The sequence below is a fragment of the Glandiceps talaboti genome, chromosome 14, assembly GCF_964340395.1.
Source record: "Glandiceps talaboti chromosome 14, keGlaTala1.1, whole genome shotgun sequence".
In the NCBI taxonomy this organism is placed as follows: Eukaryota; Metazoa; Hemichordata; class Enteropneusta; family Spengelidae; genus Glandiceps; species Glandiceps talaboti.
Window position 1 is genome coordinate 7,545,594 of NC_135562.1, and position 25,612 is coordinate 7,571,205.

At 36.1% G+C, this 25,612-nt stretch overlaps 1 protein-coding gene across 2 annotated transcripts; it reads left to right on the top strand.

The window, feature by feature from the left end:
* Nucleotides 1–1,203: 1,203 nt before the first annotated feature.
* Nucleotides 1,204–25,548, top strand: LOC144445999 (tyrosine-protein kinase Yes-like). Of its 2 annotated transcripts, none has more exons than XM_078135665.1 (12): nucleotides 1,204–1,357; nucleotides 13,013–13,229; nucleotides 13,923–14,016; nucleotides 15,439–15,537; nucleotides 16,491–16,594; nucleotides 18,639–18,791; nucleotides 19,156–19,311; nucleotides 19,577–19,722; nucleotides 19,918–20,031; nucleotides 20,524–20,674; nucleotides 21,188–21,319; nucleotides 22,014–25,548. In XM_078135665.1, the coding sequence occupies exons 2-12, from the start codon at nucleotides 13,049–13,051 to the stop codon at nucleotides 22,223–22,225; spliced, it is 1,542 nt and encodes a 513-aa protein (XP_077991791.1). In that variant the 5' UTR covers nucleotides 1,204–1,357; nucleotides 13,013–13,048; the 3' UTR covers nucleotides 22,226–25,548. The 2 variants fall into 2 exon arrangements, with proteins under 2 accessions (XP_077991791.1, XP_077991792.1); XM_078135666.1 differs by lacking the exon at nucleotides 1,204–1,357 and adding an exon at nucleotides 4,750–4,894.
* The last annotated feature ends 64 nt before the right edge of the window (nucleotides 25,549–25,612 follow it).

Genomic DNA, 25,612 nt, shown 5'->3' on the forward strand with positions numbered 1-25,612 from the left:
CAGTAATATTTTTTTGTGTTTACATCATATTGTAACATTGCATTGATCGTAGTGGTGTGACGCTACAATTTTCAACATGGCTTACGTCATTTATAAAGGTGTTGATGTCACACTTGTGAACATTCATTTAGGGGTAGGGGGAGGGTAGAGGGGTTTTGTCCTATTTTTTTCTTCAGCTTTTGCATGCGATTGTCCTCGATCATCCCCTAAGTGTTTGGCTTTAATGAAACAACCATTGTGTATTGATACCAAAGTAACCAATCACAGATCCACTATAAGGCCGATATTTAAATGACCTAAACTAACATACCATAATATCTAGCTAACCATTTCTCTTTATTCTCTATTAAATGGACCGAAAATGTCTTATCGGAAATATTTCTTGCGTAGCGTGATTTACTCAATGACATTATTTATTGCAATGTGTTAACTACTGCAACAACAATTCGACAGATGAGAGCTCAGTGTCTCAGATGACGAATTTATTATTGCATATATTTGACACGACTCTACACGAACCCTTTCATGTTGAGTCTTTCGTGTATAGAATATGATTAATGAGCGTATTAAAGTTTGCAAGGCAAGTTTGTTTCACAATGTTTAAACAAAGGTTGTCATTAGTAGTGTGGCTCCGGCTTTTCAGTTCATTCCCTCTGCCTCACCAGACCACTATAGTTCGAGCCTCTGTAGAGAGACTGCAGTGTAATCAAAGGTGGTCCATTATAATTGAAGCCATCTCAGAAATATTTATGTTTCTTCTAAACAGTCCAAAATAATCTCCTTGTTGTGATACTTTTCTTGTACTTTTTGTGACAAAAAGCCAACAATGGAAAAAGTTCACAGCTTCGGTAGACACAAACACAATAAATACATTATAAAAGCACCACGCCCAGAAATCAAATCACCGGGCCGAAGTACAACAATTTGCAATTGGAATTCCTTATGTCGGCAGATAACGGCAACAAATGATAAAATTCCTGACATCAATGAGTAACAATTCTTACAGATCGTTCAATATAAACACTCATTCGCTGGGTTTTAAACGGATGTGTATCAAAAGTATCTCGATTGTGCACTATTTTGACCATACGAAACGTGCAACAAGTAAAATCTTTTGTTTGTCGCACTTATTTTGCATATCCGCCATTCTTTGTCCCGTCGAAGCCGAGTTGACCCTCGAACCAGGAAATGACCCTAGGAAAATATATCAAACATTCGGTATAGCTAGGAGATTAATACGAAGGTGGACGAACCGTAATGGCGGAACTGTTCAACATAGTCTAAACTTTCGCATTCTGAAGGCCATTTTGCGAGACGGGACCAAACACAGGAGTTATTTTTGTGGTGCCGAGAACAGGTAAGTGACGTATATAGGGGTGGAACAATCAAAGATATGTTGCATGGGGTAGTAGTAGTGTATGGGCTGTGTCGTTAGGCTGGCGATTATACCAGGCTACATGTCACATATTTATATCACAAAACTTCCCCCTTCTAGGCACTGCCGTGTATTGTTCTCGCTCCACGCATGTTTTTCGACTGTCACGCCGAGGAACCAGATATGTTTTGTGCTAGTTTAAATCGGACAAGGTGAGAAGGCATTCGACCGCTTGGGGAGTGTCTTGTACGTACATGCGTACAGTTGGTGAAGTTGAAGCGGTATTGCATGCAGGTGTTTAATACTGACCGGGCTTGTAGTGTTCGTGAATACGGGGTTTATTGGAACTCCACAGTTGTTGTTTAGTATAGGTGATGTCACCTCTATTGTTAAGAGGGGTAGTACCCGAACCGGATTCGACCACGGGCTGTACGACAAGCATAGCCCGGCGCCATATCATTATCAGAGGGTGGGTCATATCAGAATATAGCTTGTACAAGTAGACTTAGGTACAGAGTACATTACATAATTTTCATTTTGTGCATTCTTGCTATTATATACTAATAACATTGCCATTAGACCAACATTTTCTACAAATCCACGCATTGTCAGTAAATATGAAATATTGGCGGAACTGGAATTACCACTCACTATTGACAGGGGGAAATGGTGCAGGTACATGACAAACACATGTACGTGTATTGACAATGTATTACCTCTGTATTGTAAGATATTTGTGAAGTGGCGTACAGACCAAGCGATACCGTGACATAGGGGTTAGTGTATATATTCGTGGCATGTTAGACCACTTGATAGAATATCAGACCAAGAGGGGACATAGTCTAACAGTAACTTGTGGATGGGCAGACTTTTTAAATTATACGTGACACGACACATGTAGTCTGAGACCACTAACAAGAGAAGTTGTATAGAAAAGCAAGGAGTTGGTACCTAAACTGAAGTACATGTACACATATATGAGTGTTTCGGCTTCTAGTCGGACAATCCATTCTTACCTGAACGCCTCCCCACCCCACCCACCCCCATCCCTACCTACACATATGCTCATGTACATACATACATACATACATACATACATACATACATACATACATACATACATACATACTGTATACATACATACATACATACATACATACATACATACATACATACACACATACATACACACATACACACATATACATACATACATACATACATACATACATACACACACACACATACATACATACATACATACATACATACATACATACACACACACATACATACATACATACATACAGACAGACAGACATACACACACACATACATACATACATACATACATACATACATACATACATACATACATACATACATACACACACACACACACACACACAAAGGCAGACAGAAAGACAAACGAATACAACACAAATGAGTCCATCTTACCGAAATATACAATTACTTTCATTGTCAACGTGAGACAACTTTCGTCCATCTCTTCTTGTAAGGAAGTAGTCCCAAGTCTCTAAAATATTTCGATTCGCGTACTTTTTACGACAAAATACTTTTCCATACTTACATTACAATGAAATTAGTTTCGTTTTGGCTATCATTCGATATCATGCATTTATCAACAAGGACATGTAAGTCGATCTGTACATAAAGTAAGTTATCTTATGATTGGAGAAATTTATTGAAAAGTGTATAAAAAGTGTGTTAGCTACGTCCATATTTAGGAGACCACGAAGTTGACGAATAAAGTGGCTGTAAATATTTGTACATGTTTTTAATTTTATAAGTAGGTAACCTAAAAGATATAAGAGTAAATTTATGTTAATACACTATGTTTGCATAGGTCAGATTAGGATTAAAATTGGTCCCTTAGAAAAAAATGAGTCTGTGTAATCCTTTTGGCTACACCAATAAGATAACGCTAATCCGAGATCCTGACATTAAATCCATGGCCTTTCACAGACTATAACTGTATTGACTATCATAACTATTGTACGCGTACTGGTTGATTGTATTCTACATGTCTGGGCGGCCACTATGTACTCAACTACGTGTCAAGTATACAGTGGTCGTCATGGTCGCATCCTCCCAAACCAAAGCTGACGTTTCTTCAGCGACACTGTGGCCTCTTGACGGTGACGGTCTTGGACATCGACAGTGCTCGTGAAACAGGCCGTGGTTTACGATGACGTAGTTGGGGAACTCTATAACCAGAGTGAATAATACTCCCGCTAAATATTTTGATGATATCATAAGATTGTTGCCAAGCCTTTCCTGATTACTCGACGAGTTCGCTAATCAGAGGACGTTAAGTAATAAGGTTGAGGGCTGACGTGATATGATTTCTTGGTAGGGTTGTAATAATACGTGGGTTTGGACGTGCATAGCAATGTGTACATCATAGGTCTTCTGTTACTCTGGTATTAAACGTCTTCTGTCAACATCTCACGACATGTACATGTGGTTTCACGAAATACGTCATACAGACAGCGTCCTACCCTAGACACTCATCACTGGGTCACAGTGTTATAACAAGAACTGCACGTCTCTTTCGCCTTCCCGCCTTGTTACCCACACAATAACTTGAAGTAAAGCTGGTATTGAATTCGTCGGAAATAGTCTGTATTCATCAAAAGATACGTGTATTTACATAATATAGTGTAAGATTTTTAGACATTCCTCGTTACCCTGGGGATTTTCATGGCAGGATTCTAGGGAAAATTGAAGGCAGCTTTTCACGTCTACTGAATAATGCAAGCAGCTCTACCATCCTCTTTACATGTACTTTACCTGGTGTTGTGGGATTCGGATTAGAATTCACAACGCATGATTTTAGATGTAGTGTTTTCTCGGACATTTACTGTCACCATTGACTGTAGTATAGGTTGTGTTGTTCAGCCCTGTCAGGCTTCTCAACAAGTGGTAGCGTGGCACGATTGTCGTATCCTTACAGTCTGTACTGTCACCAGTACCAGAAAAGAACTAGAACAAAATAAGAAACTCAGACCGCTCTTCATAGACATCTATCTTCACGTGCCAGAGTTCGATGATCGAAAGTCTGGATGCCAACGTGGTCTATAATAAGTGAGAGGAGGTGTAAATCGTAACGATTCCGTATAGGGACTAGACAAGGTGGTCTACAACATGCATGGTAGAAATGTGATTGTTTATGAAAGTCGATTTGAGCTTCATTATCCCTCACGACAAAATAAGATTAGTTGTAGTCCTGTACAAAAACAGAACTGTAATTCACCACAAATTTATATCTATGACAGTGATGACGTATATCATTCTATGATAGATGCCCTTCACAGCTAGCAATATTCTTGGAAGTTTGATTGAGGCGTACTTCTCAACATGATTCACAACTTTTTCACTAGTCGTACTCACTAAAGCTGCCTGCGTAAACCCCTGACTGCTGTCATAGGTACAGCCATTATATATCGTGTAAGCTGTGGATTGATCACTTTCTCTACGGTGTGAATCGCCATTTTGGTAAGTGGAACATCACAAGTGATACCATCGTCGCAAACCACGGCCTGTTTTACGGCAACGTTCTTAACGAGCTTCCCACAGGCCGTGGATGCATTCATATACAGTACTATATTTCGAAATGTAGTGGTAGAAATAATAACTCTGGTTTGCGAGAATGAAGTGATACATGAAGAGAGTTACATAGCATTTTATTAGCTCGCGAACTTCCCGCCAAAACATTCGAACAAATTCTTGCTCCATAAATATTCGGTACAAATGAACTTAGTTTTGGTTAAGAATCAAACAGATCATTATAATTTATGAATCTATGTCAAAACGTTTGTTAAAAACCGACCATATTCAAGTTTTATGGAAGTCTAACTGTAATCTGCAATCGTCTCTTCAGCACACGCGTTCTTTTCTCTGACGTTCCGGTGATGTCCGTGCACGTCGCGGTCTGCGAAAAAAAAATAGAATACAAATGAAATATTCTACTGTAGTTTGCCATTTGGACATTGCCAAGATGCTTCAAGCCCCGTGTAACACAATTAAATGCTGTATAATATAAAATTTGAACAATCAAGTTTATTCTAAAAGTTTACAATTCTCAGACTTTACTTTCAACAGTTCATATTTTTTTGCTTTCAAATTTCATTGTATGATATTAATACGTGTTGTATGGTTTTAACAACCACGCAAATTCCATCGACATTAGTTGTTCAGACGGTCGAGAAGTGAGTTACTTCCTTGTAATTTAACCATCATAGCTATTGCACACTCTATTTATAAATTTTCAATAACCTTCGACCCGTGATACGGCAAAGTTTTATTCAGTCCTGATGCTTTTGTCATAGAACACTCTTCACGGATGAATGAGGCAAATTTAAAGTTTCGCACCCCCTCCCCCCCCCAGGGTTTTTCATTGGGTATACACTCCAGGGTTGAGGACCATACATACGGTGTCGAGTCAAGACATTGCATACACGTATGCGTAAAAAACACAGCAACATCGTTATGATCTTGTCTGTCTTTTAAGTTGTGTGACACATGACACGCATAAGTAATGCATAGTCATCTGAAACATCATAATGAATCAACTGTGCACTCCTCTAGCTTGCCAAACAGTGAAGTGGGTCAAAGGTCAACCAGTAGACATGCACAACAGCGATCTAACAACGACCGCCATTCTATAGTATTAACGGACAGTTTCTCATTAGCCACTGGCAGGAATATTAAAGCTAGTACCGTACCGTTGCACAGAAGTATTGTTTGACTGTGTAGCTAACATATCTGCATATCAAAATGTTATAGCAAATATTTAAACCACATGATACCCTGTACTCATAAGTTCTTATCGAATTATGTGACTATTTTCAAACAGAAAAAGTGGGAAGTGAATGTCAAACTAAAGGTTTACCTTATATACCAGTAAACTGTAACCATATTACTCATTTGCATAATAATCGCCTACCACGACGAATACCATTAGTCACAGTATAAATATCAAGTTCATTTCACTTATTCCCGAATTTCGACAAAAAGCTCCATATCCACATCATTTGTAAATTACTGTCCTTTTTACGGCAACTCTACTTCGAAATGTCGTAATATTTTGCTACGTCAGCGAATAAAAATGTATTCTAAGTTACAACAATAGACTGTTGATTATAATAATATTAAATTTGGTGTTACTTACCTTTCCTGTGTTGAAAGCTGTACTATTAGTAACTTGAGTAGTATTTGTCGATCAGGCAACCAGCAGTGCATTCACTGAGAATTGTTAAACTAACGTACAATAATTAGACATTGGTGTCGATTAGAAGTCTTGTTTTTATATGTAGTAAAGAGTAGAATAGCAATAAGTTGAATTCATGATTCACAGGGGTTCTCATTTTTGGGTGCGGACCCCACCAAAAATTGACTGGATATATTGCACATTATTATTCTGTAACAATCACCAATTCATGATTCTCGCTGGTTGGTACTAAGAACTATATATAGTGCAAAATGTGACGATTTTTTTTTAGAATTATTTTTTCTCCTAATGACTGACCTATAATTGTAAGCTAGGAGAAGCAAACTTTTTAAAACAACAACAACAACAACGACGACGACAACAACAACAACAACAACAACAACGTTAGTATTACTAAAAAGTTCAGTGACTGTTATTTCCATGTAATTTAGGAGACAAACTAGGCTCAAGTTGAACTTCACCTTTGAAGCCAGTGGACATTTTTTTGTACATTTTAAAATCTTACTTTCGAACTTGCCTGTTTTTTTCACAAAGTATGGTATTTGAGAAACTTATTTATTTATTCCAATACTTGTTTACAATCCTTCAAGCGAGTAAGAATGTTGTATGAAAGATAGTTGACATCATAGACAGCACACATGTAGGGTCTATGGTTACGTTTAGTGTCACAATATCTGCAGACAGACTACATAAACCAGAGCAGTACTAACCGACAATGCTATGCCTTTACAGGGAAAACCCAGTCTTCAAAATAGTTCAAAAGGTGACCTTACATCGGCATAAGAAACACTCAGATAAATAATCTACATTATTGACCATGTTGACATGTTGTATTGTAGTCGAGTTTTCAACTTTTGACCTTTCACGTTCTTGGGTCTAAACCGCCTCTCCGGATTTTCATTTGCCTGTTCAGGCCCAATTCCTTTTATTAAGACTACAACATTGCTGTGAACGAGGCTATCATCACTTGTAATTGTAATCTCCATATTGGATAATTTGTTAGCCAAGAAGCCATGTTATCCTGTTTACATGTAGCAGTTGTTGGAAATAAATGGATTGTTTTTGGTCATGGGATCTAAGCCAGAAATTTATAGGCATACAGACCAGTTTGATTTATCACTTTCCTTTGTTGAATTTCCACTTGATGTATAATCACGTGATTGTGCCAGCAGATAAGATGACCAAAATTAAGTTTTGTCGTAGTGTATAATCAGTGGAGTAAATAAGTTATTGCGTTCGTTACAGGATTGCAGTCTGTACTCGTCACAGATTGTACACTCAGTATGATTCGTCACAGATAAACTAACAGTTTCAAGTAAAATTCGCAGATAAACAATAGTATTTATAGGTGTGGCCTCACCAGGAACTGTCAGAAATACAATATCCAAATCGTTGACTGCAAAACAAATACGTACCGTATGCGCGCATTTCTGTGTCTGATTTATACTAAATTCAGCGTCACATAGTCATATTTATTTCACGGGTAAATCGCTGGAGCAGTGAAAAGACTGTTGACAGCGTTTTCAGCCATTAGAATTGTAGAACAAGTGAACAGTGCATGGTTAGAAAAATATCACGCATAGTTAGTTACACTGTTATATATGTATTTGTATTGTATTGTATTGTATTGTATTTATTTATTTATTTATTTATGTGTTTGTTGTCATTGTTATCAGAAATCATATCATTTACATCAAATGTGGAATTTCCCTCTCCTCTACAAGAATTTATGATTTTTTAAAGGCACTTAAAATGGGTCGGGGTCATACATATTGCAACCTTTGTCTTACTATCTGTTCCAATCGTTGAAACAATGGCCGCCATAAACCCGTAGCTTCGTTAGTTGCTAAACGTGTTGTAATACGATCTTCCTTCCGAATATTACAGGACTGGCGTCACATTTTTGTCATTTTACTTACTCATTAATGAGATATATAAAGGCAAAAAACACACCGAGCGTACCAAAGCTGAGAAAAAAACAAACATACACCGACTTCTCTCATATGGACTGTACTGACCTGAATTCATGAACACAGAAATCACTTTGTTTTATATGCACAACATTGGAATGTTTAGGCCTCATTGCACTGATAACCATGTGATTACAGACAAACTTCATGTTTCGAAATCCCATTTAAAGAGGTGGCGAATATAGACTTCAATTTCACATCTTCTTTTGATAAAGGGACATTCATGTTACATTATACAATTGTCAATCAATTACAGTACATTTTGTTGAATTTTTGAATGTACATGTGTGTATTAGATATGCGATTTAGACTGTCGTGTTGAGGCTTTGTCTAAATGATCGTACCACCGGCAAAGAAAGTCTATCTTGTTCAAACAAATCCTTTACCTTGAAAACTACAAGACATAATTGTTGGTAGGGATAAACATAAGGATGTCTTGTGTTGTCATATGGAGAGAGAGAGAGAGAGAGAGAGAGAGAGAGAGAGAGAGAGAGAGAGAGAGAGAGAGAGAGAGAGAGAGAGAGAGAGAGAGAACATATACAAAAGGGTGCCTTGAGTTGTTATAGAGAGATAGAGACAGAGAGAGGGGGAGGAATAGATAGATAGATAGATAGATAGATAGATAGATAGATAGATAGATAGATAGATAGATAGATAGACAATGTGTGTTTACTAATTGACATAGGTGGATATTATTTACTCTAGCCAGTAGAAGGAAATGTCGTCCTAAAGTTTTTATTTCAAGGTGGCTACATTGGGACGTGTCGATTATACCGGCTCGGATAACAATATATGTTTTCTGGTTTCTAAGCCATAAATCACATAGCCGTCATTGTTTGGATTGCCCTGTACCATATACCGTACCCCATCTTGTCTATTGTTTGTAATTTAACTTTGTCTTCATTTCATTATAGACATTATCTCGTCACCAAGGTTGCTTTCACACAAGTGGCGGGACGTTGCATTCACATAATCTATACAATTACATTGTGTGTGTGTGTGTGTGTGTGTGCGCACGTGTCTGTTTGTATGTATGTATGTATGTATGTATGTATGTATGTATGTATGTGTGTGTATGTATGTATGTATGTATGTATGTATGTTTATAACTATTGTCTTTATTTAAAAATTGACTTGAAATGTACATATCAATATATGTTGTACATTTACTTAGAATCGTTTTTGTTACTTAACAATACAATAGATTTGATTTTGTTTCAACACAGCATTGACTGATTTCGCAATTCTTTCGATAACAATTTAATGTTTATATTTTGTAAGTGTAGTTTTCTTTGGCGAAAAAGCAATAATATACTACAATGATTCAGTTACACATAGAAATCACTATAGCTGGACATTGCACCATTTACTTCATCAACGTTATAGTGAGAAAGAAAGATCAATGTAACACCCAGGACACCTAGAGTAACAAACCGGCAACATTTTCATTGCTTTGGCATATCCGTATATATTTTGGATGCTATTAGCCCGAGTCCCTTTTACACAATTTACCAAAGTAGTCAGTAAAGATGAAAAACAATAACCCATCGTAACATTACTGTTGTCTCTGTCTTGTTACAAAACTTGTCTCAAACTGGCACGTAGGTGTTGTCACGACCTTGGCTCTATAAGGTCATTCGTATCGTGTCGCAATAGTCTGTGACTGTAAGCGCAACTGTCAGACTGTGTTGCAATCCTTAATTATGATACGCATGCGTGAGAGCTAAAGTCAACAATCCAGTTTATATAGACATTGGAAAGCTAAGAGGTACAAAGTACACAGACCAAGCAATAAATGGAAAAACTAATATGGGAAGGTACTTCACTATAAAAATATATTCAGTTTAATTAATATTTGAATTCTTGCGTTGCTTGGTCTTGAAGGAGAGCAAGGGCGAGGGTGGTTCCATGTTAGCTGCAATTTTCTTTTCTGAATAAAAGATCCAGAAGTCATTTTCTACAAAACCCTGCAACCTAAGCACGACTTCTCTAAAACAGGTTTACAAAAAGTGGCAAATCTTGCCGAGAAGAATCCTGCTGCTGCTGTTCAGTGTAAATAACTGCCAATTACGCTCTACTTACAGAAACATCTTTAATCACGAAGATTTGCAGCATTGCTTTTTGGCAAAATTAATGACTGGTACCAGTCCCTTTCAGAGATTTTTTTGTTTCATAATCTTCAACGGTTTTCAAATTGTAATTGATTTTAAATTTTGTAAAGAACAATGTCCTCTACCTTTTGTTTATTTTTTCCAGTGACAAAAAGCCTCCCAAGGGACTGTTTGCTAGTGTTTGCTGTATGTATGTATGTATGTATGTATGTATGTATGTATGTATGTATGTATGTATGTATGTATGTATGTATGTATTATGTACTAGTATGTATGTATGTATGTATGTATGTATGTATGTATGTATGTATGTATGTATGTACGTATGTATGTATGTATGTATGTATGTATGTATGTATGTGTGTGTGTGTGTGCCTGCCTGCCTGCCTGCCTGTCTGTCTGTCTGTCTGTCTGTATGTATGTATGTATGTATGTATGTATGTATGTATGTATGTAGTATGTATGTATGTATGTGTGTATGTGTGTATGTATGTATGTATGTATGTATGTATGTATGTATGTATGTATGTATGTTGGTTTATTACCCAATTGTATGACTGAAAGGGGAAGCACATAACAATAAATATTATCACAATTCTTCCGATCATTATGATTTATATTTTAAGTTGTATCTCAACATTTTATTCACATAAAATGCAAATAACGTGCTGGTAGCTTTTAAAATTTTTGTTGATGACGTCACAACATGGTGACATAAATTTACCACAACATAGAACTGCTGGTACGTTGTACAACAATGTCTTTTTTCAGGATAACTTCCTCCTGGTGATATTTTTGGCCCACTTCAGTTGACAGCCTGTACATTTCCTTGTCAATTTCAAACTAGACTCTCGAACTCTTGTAACACAAGACAGGGAAGCTACCATGCTGGATCTCATTTGACAGTTCGAAAAATGGCGCCCTGATCACCATGGAACCCGTATATGATATACGTCGTTTTTTGAAATCTGTGTTTGTTTATGCCTTCTTAAATTTTATCTGAATTGAGTTTCCAGTCTGTCACGGACCGTCGATTTTCAAACGTGTTTTTGAATGTTGGGGTAAATTGTTTCAGATTGTTCTGTAAAAGTATTTGCCAAGTATTCACTCAAAACATATATACTTGTAAGTATATAATATTCTCACGTTTTACAAGTGTACTGATAGGCGAAGGAGGAAAGCCCTGTCCCCATCTGAACTCTGAATCGATTCGAATTCGGTTATCCTGTCCCAATATGCACTTAAATCTCGTAGTGTCCCCTATATGATCACCATATACATTATCTGACAGTGCGGTTTACAAGTCACACAGCCGCCGAGGCCAAAATAGCCTAGCATTCATTGCTAGTCTTGAAGTGCGCCACCGACACTGTCACATAGAAAACGTGTATCTAATACAATGGAATTCTAGACACCACCATAACCAGATGACTAGTGTCATAACCGTCGACCAATCCTGTAGGTACATGTTGTTTTATCCGTCAGATACATATACAGCACGTTGCACGTTACTGTTCTCTGGCTCTGTTTGGTAAACCAACAAGAAGCTGAACACGCTACACTTTAAGATAGCAATTTTTTTATGAAATAAACAAATTATATATACTTCGCCTAGATGCAGACACACAGACTCCAGTGTTTTGATGCCTACATAGTAACATATTAGTTTATTTCTTTTAGACTAAATATCGCAAATGTATTCATTCAATCTTGCTAACTTAAAGTGGAGCACGTAAGGTTTCTTATTGGTTTGTATGTGATTCTATCAACCAGAGCCAGTGAACGGTAACCTGCTACACACTGTACCATAAAACAGTGGTCAAAGAGAGTTTTTTGGTCGAAGTAAAAATTTACCAAGGAACTGAAGTTTGGGGAGATATCCCCTATAAAATGCAATGTGTGGTGCGAGAATGGTTTATCATATAAATTAGCCTTCTGACCATTTTCATTCGTATTCGAGCTTAAGCTAACAACGATATGGTCCTTAGCTAATTTTACTAGGTGTATGAATTATGATGTTGTATTTATGTCCGTTTATAGTAAATATACATTGGTAGGTCAAGATAAGCTCTGTTCCTGTTTCCTCCTAGAAAAACACATGACAACGAATAAGGTCTGCATAGCTGTTATGACCAAGCCCATGTAGAATGACCGTGTTCAGTGCCATTTTAAGGAAATTGTACAGTACAAACGTATGATGGTAAATGTTGACAATGCATACCCACACATTTAACCATATTTTTTGGACAAGTTTATCGACAATATTTGGGTGTTGACTTCTTTCTTCTTCTTTTTTTGACAGTTAAAGGGAGTACTATCACGATCAACGAAATCGACAATGGGCGGGAAATCAAGCAAACCCGAAAAGAAAGACAAGAAGGCAAAGAAAGACAAAAAAGACAAAAAGAAGAGGAAAAGTGGGACAGGTGAAGACGATGGAAAAGTCAGGAATTCTTACTCTTCGGAACCGACAAAAACGAAAGAACCTGAATCACCGACCAAGACTGACCCGCCGCAAGGTACGGAGATTGTTCGTCTGCATCGTAGTTCACTTTCTCTGACGTGCCGTCTTGTAGCATTTAATATCTGATTTGTAATCAAGTGCAAGTCAGGGCTCATACATACATACATACATACATACATACATACATACATACATACATACATACTTACATACATACATACATACATACATACATACATACATACGCACGCACACACACACACACGTACGTACATACATACATACATACATACATACATACATACATACATACATACATACATACATACATACATACATACATAGAGTTATATAATGTACACAACTCCCTCTTTTTATGCATTTCCTTACCCTGTACACAGACAAGGTAAGTTTCTTCCTTGTCAGTGCCCTGTATCACATTTTTTTTGCCACCCCTTTGTCATTTTGATATGATTAGCAGTTCCTTGTATTTCTATTTCACGTTCAGTGTAGTCGAAAGATTAGGGTCAGGAAAAATGCACCAGGAATATATTTTAAGAATGCTAAATTTACTTTCTACTATATCTCCCTTTGTGTATTTTCAACTTCACTATTTTGTAAAGTAACTCGTTATTTTTGCTACTCTTAAGGTTAATTTTTCCATGAGTAACAAAACTGTTTACAATGTTTCGGATCGACGAAGTTGCTACACATCTGGTAAAGTGTCTTTCTTTTTTCACTCCCATAGCCTCTATTTATGTTGGTCTGTATGACTATGAAGCCCGATCAGGTGACGATTTGGCGTTCAACAAAGGAGACAGGTTGCAGGTCACCGATAAAGGGTTTGTAACCAAGTTACATACATCTCGGCGATCGATTTATTTGAAGTTCGAACCACCGAAAACTTTGCCATATGATCGTTTAGGAATCATTGAATAAGTTTTGATTGTTCACTAGCTTGTTGTCAAAGATGTCAAAAATGTTATTCACGATATTTTCCTTCCTTCAGCCAAGGAAAATACAAGTGACCTAAGGGGCCTTTGTCACGATGAGTAGTGACAACCATTAGGTAACGAGTATTTTCCAGCTGAAAAAAGAAAAATATTGGAGAATAACATAATTATACCAGCGCCAGAATATCACAGAAACGTCGGGGAAAATAATGGCAATTTTGAGCGTTTTGACTCATATTTCGAACACAGCAGAACAAGTGACGGAGACACGAGTTGTCATGGCATAGACGCGTTGTCGTGACGTAGAACGACCTGCGTATATATTCCATATTTTTTGTTCAACTTGGCTTGCGACAATATTAGTATAATATGGGATGTATTTTGGGATAATGTTATTTGTTATGGAAATGTAGCATGTGACCCCTTACTTTTCTCTTTGATTTGAAATGAGAATGAGTTAGGGTGTTCTCAACAAAATTAACACTAAAATGTTCAGGATTTTATTTCTGAGGCGTACAGTACTTTTATCTAAATGATTTTTCATATAATATAAACTTGGGCAGTGTTCGGAAATAAAAAGGAAGCGAAAATGTTGGTCTGGTCTGATAACAACGTTGTCTTGTAAACTAATACTGAAAGCACTTTTTCTCTGACACCTACTAAACGTACAATTAGTTTGTATAATCAGTGTGTTTTCGCAAACGTTTGAATTTGGCCAAGCGTATAGGATGTATACTCAATTCATGTGACCTCAAAACGTCACGTTCAAACTCCGAAGAGCCTTCTGGTTACAGTAGTATGGAATCAAGCGATATTTTTTTACAGAACATTGCATACTGACGAATGTCTAGTCATAGCTAGACTGACAGATCAACCAGTAAAAATGATTTACTAATTGCGTAATTCTTTATAGTAAAAGTATAACGTCACTAATTGTAATTCTTTCGAGTAACTTTATTACTTCAGCAGAAGAGAAATATTATATATAAGTACTATGTAAATTATTTTGTATATATTTGATTTGTTGTGATAAAACTTAAACGATATCTTTACTAGACAACTGTACTGCTTAATATTTGATGTACTGTCATATTTTGATTCAAAGTGACTTATAAGCCTGAAAGGGCTGGGTGAAAAATGCTTCTGTTTGTGTATTCCTACTGTAAAATGTCACAAGTAACTATAATAAGCAAGTGAATGACTCTTCTTTCAAACAATGTGTGTGCTTATTCATGCTTTGCTTTCCATACTGCAAGGAAATAATTGTGACTTAGTTGTTGACTGGTTGATGTATGGCCTCGTTTCTTACAGTGCTGGCGATTGGTGGATGGCTCGTCATCTTGGAACGGAAAGGGATGGATACGTGCCCAGTAATTACATCGCGGAAGAAGTCAGTATTGAATCTCAAGAGTAAGTTGTATTTCATCATATCCTGAATGACGTCACGTGGATTTCCTAAATCACCAAATCTAATATGGTACACCTATACAACGCTAGCAATTTGATTTGAATAATATAATTGACCAGGTGTACATTTGTTGGATTTTGATTGGCTGTTCTCACGACGGTGTTCATTTGCCTTTCACAGATTATTGTGACTAGCAATATGAGTTGAATAATATTATTGACCAGGTGTACATTTATAGGATGTTGATTGGCTGTCAAATGAAAGTTGTTCACTTACCTTTCATAGATTATTGTGACTACCAAATTTGAATTGAATAACATAGTTACCAGTTGGTGCGATGTTGCCGTACCAACCCAAGTTATTCATTTACCCTTAGTAGGTTATTTTGACGAGGTGAACGTTTTAGTAGTTGATGTTGATTGGCTATGTCAACTCAAAGTTGCTCGTTTACCTGTTTAGGTTATTTTTGAACTAGGTATGGTCATGCAATCGTGGACTATTTACACACTGACCAGACCAAGGGGTTCTCACTAAGCCAGTTGAGTCGATTAGACTCTAGTCTTACCTAACATTAAAAAAAGAAATATGAACAGTTAATGTCAACTGTGAGTTGGGTTAAATTTAGGTCATGTCAGGTACAACAGGGGTTTAGAGTCGACATCTTTAGTGTCTGGGACACAATTCCAAGGTTCCAGGGTTAAGTTCAGGGTTGCTGCTAAATGATTGGAACAAATGAAGGCTCTGCTAATATTGGATGACTTTGGTATATGTTGTGTGTCAGGTACAAAGATTCAGTGTGAATGGCGTCCCAAATCCAGCTTATTAGTTTTACTACTTTATGTCACCTCAGAGTGAAACTCACACTTGTAGTCTGAACATAGTCTACATCTGATAAGACTTATTAGAGTATATACAGCCAGACACATTTTGCAATATGTTTATTTTTCCCTTTCAGTTGGTTCTTTGGTAATGTGACTCGAAAGGATGCAGAGAAAAAATTAAAATCGTCCGGTGACATACAAGGAACATTCCTGGTGAGAGAGGCAGAAACACAAAAAGGTAAGACATATTCATATATCCTAGAATATGTAAATTTTACCAACCCCCTCCACTTGCAGTTTTAAGACTCACTGTAGTCTAGGACATATTTGCATATGCAAATTTACAATGACTGATATAATGTAACTTTATTGATAGTTTTACATTCTCACTAGAAACCCTTAAACGGATTCGAAAAGAACTGGTAATAAAATTGTGTCCAAATTTTATTAGGTCGCTGCTATCGAAACACTTCGTAGAGCAAATATTTATGTTATCTAGTCATCTTTTAATTAATGAATAAAACTTATGTGCTTTTATAGTTTCGAGAGGAGCTGATAGAATTCAAAGTCTCAGTAGCTATGTCGTTAACTATGCTGTGATTAATTGTTGTTCTTTTCGACTTTTTAACTTGTATATGTAGTTTATTTGTATCTGTACAAACAGAATTAGTGTCAAAGTACTCAGTAAAATCATAATTGCAGAAAAGATTCCTCTTTTTGTTACAGAACTTTTACAAAGCTATAATATTTCGAGGATTCTTTACCACTTATATTCCATTTCCCATTATTTTGAAGTTTCGTTATTTAAAACATCAGTACACATCTGACCGAATGAGTTCATTAATTGGTCAAATGATCAGAGAAATTGTTTTAAATCAAAACAAAAGCTGAGATTTCTCATTTTCGAAGCCTTATTGTGGTTTATTATTAAATCGTCACATAATTATTACAACGTTCCCTCTGTATATTTTCGTTTGTAATTAAAGACGAAGTGCATGGTTTTCCATCAGTTGACAATAATTTTAATATATTGAGTTTTCCTATGACTATTTTGATATGACTGTTTATCATGAATGTTTTAAAAGTATGCCTGTGACCTCAAGGGCAAGGGAAGTCCCCAGCAAGCTCTCTTTCTAACGTTGTATTGCTTGACATCCAAGTTCTTGTGGGTTAAAATTATATAAGTATTAAAACATCTCATATTTTGTTTATTTTCAAATTGTCAAAAACTTAAACTTTTGTTATTATTGTATCTTTTTTGCATTCACTATCTTAAAGATGTTGTCCCAGGTTTGTACCAGGTTAAATCTTTATTATGATTTTATGCTCTAATCACTACAAACAGTCTAGTTTCAACCCATTGCCCAGGCTTTGCGCTTTCCCATCTCATGTTTTTCATCAAAGCACGAGACCAAGCAGGTCTACCTGTAGTTTCTCCTATGAATAGAAAATATCAAATTGTTAAGAAAGTATCGTATTTCTACAAAATCAATTACTTTGCAAACGTATTAAGTAGAATGGTAGACTATTGTCGTTAATAGTATTTTCAGAGGGATAAGGGGTAACATGTAATCTAACTTGAAAATATTTCAATAAATAGTTGATCACCAGACCACAGACAAGTAAGAAACTTACTTAAGCTCTGACCAGACTGATTCAGGATGTTGAGGTTTCGGAATATCAAATTACTGTCCAACGCTACATGTTAGAGACTAACTATTAAAAGGGGGTGTATTTCTAAAAATATTTCTATTAAGTCGCTCATACGATGCAAATTTACATGAATCGAAAGAATCTGTCATAGGATTTTTGTTGATTGTATTTGAGTCTTTTCACCCATTTACTGGTGTGCCAATCAATGCTTTGTTATCACATTCTCACATATTTTATTGTCATGTCGCTAGGTAAGCTATGTTAGCATCATTTCGTTCGATAAATTATGTGAAACTCAAAGTAAAGTTAGTGTGTAATGAAAACCAATATCAAATCAAACCAACCATCACAAATACATTTCTATCATTTTCGTTCACTGTCACGGCTCAAATGAAAATCATCGTTGCACACATTCCACAGGGAGACACTACGATTGAAGCAGTATATGATATTGATCTAGTTGCTATAGTAACAGCAAACTTTTCATCACAGCAAAAAGACTACACGGGCATTTTCAATCCTTAAACAAGTCCACAGTGCCATTTTCACGTATTTGCTTTGAGTAACCGAACAAGCTGGAATAGTGTTCCCCTCAGTAAGATATACATTACTATTTTTGTTCTTTCTAGGTGCATACTCTTTGTCCGTTCTGGACTTTGACTCCGCCAAAGGTTACAGTGGAGTGAAACATTACAGAATCAGGACCATGGATAATGGTGGTTTCTTTATCGCTGCAAGAGCAGTTTTCACGTCTCTTGATGAATTGGTCAAACATTATCAAGGTACATAAAACCTAATTTTGTTACGTGCTTCTAAAATTGACGGATTTTTGTATCCTTTAGTAAAGTATGCTACGATCTTAAAGGACAATGCAACTTGATAGGAGCAAAAGTACACGAACGACCATCAAGATATCACAAAAGTGTGTGTCAAATTGGAGATATATGCTGACCCGAACAAGATCAATACAAAATGGCCACCTTTTGGAGTAAAAATCATTGTTGCAACAAAGTTGAATTGTAGCGTTAAATTTTGAATAATATTAACAGGTTCTCCTGAACATTTCCTTGAAGTTAATGTGAATATGTAAATTCTTCAATGTCCGGACATTTTAAAATTTAAGCCTTTCCTTTGATGTTTCAACAGTGTCTGCAGATGGTCTCTGTACCCGACTCAGCCAAGCCTGTCCAAAGGAAACACCGAACACAATTACTCTTGGTCACGACAAATGGGAAATACCGAGAGAGTCATTATCACTGTCCAAAAAACTCGGAGGTGGACAATTTGGTGAAGTTTGGGAAGGTAACGTCCAAAAGTTCACAATATTTTCAATGTTATTCTGTTATTCACCAGACAGTGAATATTCAAGACAATTGTTTGTATACAGGCGACAGCATAGCTACACACTTGCAAGACACGGTCGTATATATTTTAAACATGACGAAGACCATTAGCTTTTACTAGTAGATCAAGTATTTCTCAATCTTAACACGACAGATTCGAAGCAAAAGATGGCAAACTTTATTGCAATGAAGGTAACACATTCAATAATTCTTTTCCTTCATAGGCTTATGGAACAATGTGACTAAAGTTGCAGTAAAAACTCTGAAACAAGGAAGCATGTCACCAGAAGCTTTCCTACAAGAGGCCAACATAATGAAAAGTCTACGACATGACAACCTTGTGAATCTTCTAGCTGTCTGCTCAGATTCGGTAGGGTAGAAATTAATTGGAAAGATTTAACTAATTGCCTGTATAGTCCACTATTGATATATTTAAAATATTGTCACAGTTGCAAGAAACAACTCAAACGAACGACTCAGTACTGACCCCATCGTGGCCTCATTTCAATACATGCATCACCGCCAAACTTAGCATTTCATATTCCTGTTATCAATTTCTTTTCAGGAACCCATTTACATTGTGACAGAATTGATGGTCAACGGAAGTTTGTTGGATTATTTGAGAGATGGAGACGGTAGACATGCTAAACTGTCTCATATGATAGAGATGGCCACACAGGTATTGCAAGTTCATGTTCAGAATACATCAATATTCTATATGCATTGCAATGTGTTGTCTAATTCTCAGTACCTGCGATAACATTTTACTCCACAATCAGAATAGACTTATTCTCGCGTGCACCTATAGTAATACATGTGTAGCACCAGGGGCGGAAGCTGTGGTGTTAACCAAGAAATCGAACAGTCGTTAGAATTCTACTGCAGCTACTGAGAATTGAATTGTATGCTTCTTGTCATATTCAATGATGAGAGAGAGAGAGAGAGAGAGAGAGAGAGAGAGAGAGAGAGAGAGAGAGAGAGAGAGAGAGAGAGAGAGAGAGAGAGAGAGAGAGAGAGAGAAACAAACAGACAGAGACAGAGGAGAGAGACAGAGCGAGACAGAGACAGAGAGACAGGCAATTGGATATTTGTGACCAAAACGTTTAGTGATATGCACTTCAATGCTATTGCTATACAAATCTGACTGTATGATTTCCTGGTTTGGTAACAGATTGCAGCTGGTATGGCCTATCTAGAGAGAGAAAATTTTATCCATCGAGATCTTGCAGCACGAAATATCTTGGTTGGTGACAAATGTGACTACAAAGTAGCAGACTTTGGACTCTCTAGGTTGATTGAAGATGAGTATATAGCTAGAGAAGGTAAGGCAACTATTTAGTGTTTTCAACATTACATATGAGTCAATAGAGGTTGATTGTTGGGAGAGTTACCCACATAATGGCATGGAGAAAGCAATTAGATATCATCAGACAATGCTTTCATAAATTTCTTTTAATTGTAACTGGTGTCATACTCCAATGGAATATTATCTCAATGTACAACATGCATGTAAATACAGAATACTTACACACACACACATACACACACACACACATACATACATACATACATACATACATACATACATACATACATACATACATACATACATACATACACACACACATATACATACATACATACATACATACAGACAGACAGACACACACACACACACACACACACACACACACACACAAACAAACAAACAAACAAACAAACACAGAGAAATACACAGTCCAAACTGTACTTGTTGAAATGCAAAACAATAAATAATTGATGATAAACAAGTTGTAATGTGAGTGATTGAAATGACAATTCACAATTTGTTATAGGTGCGAAATTTCCAATCAAGTGGACAGCTCCAGAGGCAGCATTATTTAATAGATTTACAATCAAATCTGACGTATGGAGCTTTGGCATTGTTATGGCAGAAATTATAACAAAGGGTAGAATGCCCTATCCAGGTAAGAGTTGATGTCATTTCAATACATACGTAGAGAAATTGAGTAAACTATAGTGGGCAAGTCTCATTCAAAACTGTTTTTTTTTTATAATAAGGCATCGAATTCTTTCAAAACAAGCGAAATACCTTACCTATCCTGACCATGCCCATAGCAACCATTAACCCAAGGTATCCAGAAAACCAGCATTGAATATTCATGGTAAACTTCCCTAGCAACAATGACAAAGTCCACAATAATTAAGGTGCTTGAGGTTAAGCCTTCATTCTTAGACAGGCAGGTTAAGTCTTCACTGTGTTTTATGTGTTTATAAATCATAGTATGGGTTTGTAGCAGTCACATCTGGACTAAAGCAACTGCTTAAAAGAATTGGTGCAAACTGGAATTTCTAGCTATTACTTTTCTAACAATATCAACACGATATTGATTAATTGCATATAAATAATTGCACAGTAGCTGCAAATGCTGAAGATGGCGAACTTGCGTCATTCATTTATGACGATGTGAAGATTTAAAAATGACAAAAGCTTTCAATTCATGGTATTCTTACAGTCATAGCGTTGAACACATCAAATATGTGTATCAATATGTTGCCAATATTTTGTAGTCCTCCTGTGCAGTGACTATACAAAGGAAATTTCTGTATTTATCACTGGATATCAGGTCGTTTTCTTACACGCGTTTTATTTCATAATAGGTATGACAGGACGAGAAGTGCTTGAACAGATTGAACGTGGTTACAGAATGCCTATACCCAAGCATTGTCCTGATAGTGCCTATGAGTTGATGGAACAATGTTGGGCACAGGATGCCTCCAACAGACCTACGTTTGAGTTCCTGCATAGTTTCCTCGATGATTACTTTGTCAGCAGTGAAGCAGGCTACAGAGAGGCTGATGATTTACTGTAAACTTGAGTAGAGGTCAACTGCCTACCTTGCTACTAACAACTCGACTATGTGACGAAGGCCACTCTCAAAACGCCGTTTTGTTTCCACTTCCGATGGTCTTTTGAGGGCGCTGTCAACATCGATTTTTCTACTTCCGGCACTACTGTGTTTCTTTCAAATTCAAGAATGCTGTCGACGTGCACACTCCTGCTTCTGCTGTGCTACAGCAAAAATGAACACTACGTTATCAAACCGTCATTGTTTCCATAGACTAATTATTGATCAAAAACCGGAAGTGACGGTTGCAACCGGAAGCAAAGAAATACCTGTTTACAGCACCCCTAGCCTTGACAAGATACCCAATTCTTGTGTTTCCAGTGGTCTGTCAGATAAACAATAAATATACTCCTCTCCAAAGTGAACAATATTTGATTAGATTACAGAACATAACATTGGATGACTTAGGAAGTGACTAAATAGATAATCTGGAATTTCTATTCCTTGTTAATTTTATTATATTGTATATTCATCATATTACTTAATAGCCGTTCAAATTTAACAAATAGCTCATTCTTGCTTTGTATTATTTTGTTTTGTTACAGCAATTTTAATGTTTAAAATCACGAGTCAATAGATATTATCCAACAACTTTTGCCATGCAATTACTGTCCACTGCATTGTCAATGGCAAAGTTGACTGTGTCTGAATTTATGACAACAGATTATTAATCAGCAAAGATGTAGGAGAGGTAATACTTAAGAAAGGCCAATGTGATGTCTGAGGAGTCTTTGGTCACTGCCCAATGATGTAATAGGGAACTTGCAAACCCGCCATCTTGAATATCCTGAATGTTGCATCATGGGAAAGGTGATGATAAATATGAATCAATCAGTATTGTAAGCAATTGTGTTACATTGTTTGTAACCACAAATAATGAATTTATGGTTAGCCAGACCATTGTTGATTTATTTTATCGATTATGTATTATGATAATTACAGATAATCCCATAGTCCTTTGCATCTGAGCATGCTCAGTCTGGATTGCAAGTTCCCTATTTTAGGTTTGATTAATCATGAAAACTGTACAATCTAGTGACAGATGTATTTATAGGATATAATATTAAAATGTAAGATTATGTTTTTGGCCACAGTAACGCTATACTTTGCATTGTTATACCTTTGTCAAGATCTCAGAACCAGAGACTGTAATCATGTCCACACGGTTCACAATTTACATGTTAAAACAATGTTATTATGTTATGTAGGTTTAATACTGGACAAATCATTTATCGAAGACTTTTTACACGAATTAGCATATGATTAGCTCTTGATACGTATTTCTAAGGGTTATAATATTACAGTAGAAAAAGTAAATGTGTAAGGGAATTAGAGTATACATAGTTTGGGTAAGTTTTGGATGGTGAAAAAAGGCAGATTGTTTTTTAAAATAAAATAGTCAGGTAATGTTCCAATAAGATGTGGGCATGCGTGTTGGTTTTATATAAGCTTACGCCATATACAAGGAACCTTTCTAGTCTACATGGTGGTGGTGAATTTATACCAATAGTCCCCAGTGAATAACAATACATTATAAACGAGAACATTGTAAGCAATAAATCTCAAATAACAGCGATAAACAGGAAGATAGCAGGATAACTGTCAAAAACGAGAGTTTCTCTAGATATGTTAAAAGATTCTAAATGTAACAATGGTATGTTTATGATAACTCTTCTCAACCATCCTAAGTTAAGCTTAACGCGGTTCTCAGTGTTTTAAAATATATTTTGACCTCGCTTAACATTCGTATTGTCATATTTTTAAAAACTAAAAATGATAATCAATATGTTATAGAAAACCATTGTTTCATGAAACAGTCGGTTGAATTACCCTTCTTCCTTATAACCCGGAATAAAATGAAACACAACTAACTGACAATAGCTTCCTAATTTCTACGGTCTTATTTATACACCGAAATTTATATACAACACTATGTAGATCTTTGTTCAGAAGAAATATTTGTTTTGGCATAATCAAGAATGACTAAGCTATAGTTCCAAACATTGATTGGCAGTTTATTAGTTTATTAGAAACTACGTTTCAATGCACCAAGCAAGAATAGAAACCATCGGCAACAAAGAAGTACAGAAAGGTTTACTGGTAATGTTTTATATAAACAATTTTATGATATTCGTGAAATTTTGTTTCAAATGGAGAACTCATTCGTTCAAACTAACATGAATTGTTATATTTTCTATGTCCAATAATTCAATAATAGTTTTTGATAAACATTAGTTAGAAGTATTTAACTGGAAAATGTACATATACACGGTAACTAGCAATACTAACCAATGGACATTGTCCTTTCCAATAAAGAAATGTAATGACAACTCCAAAACTGTACTACATTTTAAAAGAAAAGTCCTGTCAGGATTATTTCCAGTGCCTTTAGTACACTTGCATTCATTACTACTTTCAATGTTCATATTTTTTGGTGACAAAAAAAGCAACTAGGCAACTTACTCAACTTTGAAATTCTGTAAAGAAACACTACTGCACTTGACATGTGTACCGCCATTTTGGATTTTACTGCAAGGGTAAATTTGTAAACCTCTGGTGATGACAACGTTTACCCTCATCTTTTTATCTTGACTCTCTTTGTATTTGGCAATGGGGCTTCTTTATATCAAACTGTCAAATTTGAGTACATTATTGTATCATCCAAAATCATTAAAATTCTGTAAGTTCATAGCAGTAATCAACACAAGTGTAATAACGGTAAATATAAGTGACATGACTTTTCCTTTAAGCTTATCATCTGTTTCCTTAATGTTCACCAATGCTAAGAATGTGAGTTTTATGCAAGTTAATTTTATAATTCATTTGCAAAATAGAAAAACTGTTTTGACAACGGAAAGTTCAAACAATTAGTTCAAATTATTGTTTAAATCAATGCTGCCCATCAACAGAACGACACCGACTTTGAGGAAAGCGTGAAAATGAATAAAATGTATCTGGGGTCATGGCATTTGACCTTCTACACGTGATTGACTACACCAATAGGGTATTGAGACGTCAGTTGCTAGTAAGGGCGGGCTACAACGCTGAATGTAGACAACATGTAAATGTCCAGATGACACTTTTAATATGTATTTTAGAAATGAATTCTTTTTAAAGTGATAATAAGGGATATATTAGATAAAGGTTGAAGGGTCACTATTAACACAACTAATCAGTACTGTAACTAGTATATATTGGCATATTTTTACTCGAGATGGAAATAGTCTTTGGATTTCCCATTAAGATTTATATATACATGGTTGATCAATAAATATACCTAGACAATTCTTATACTTGTCAATTTATGTATGTATGTATGTATGTATGTATGTATGTATGTATGTATGTATG

What these genes read in the sequence shown, in the direction of transcription:
- LOC144445999 (XM_078135665.1), top strand. Translation starts at nt 13,049, where the DNA reads ATGGGCGGGAAATCAAGCAAACCCGAAAAGAAAGACAAGAAGGCAAAG. An exon ending in TGATAGAGATGGCCACACAG is followed by an intron (nt 20,032 to 20,523) that starts GTATTGCAAGTT and finishes GTTTGGTAACAG; the next exon opens with ATTGCAGCTGGTATGGCCTA. An exon ending in TGAGTATATAGCTAGAGAAG is followed by an intron (nt 20,675 to 21,187) that starts GTAAGGCAACTA and finishes AATTTGTTATAG; the next exon opens with GTGCGAAATTTCCAATCAAG.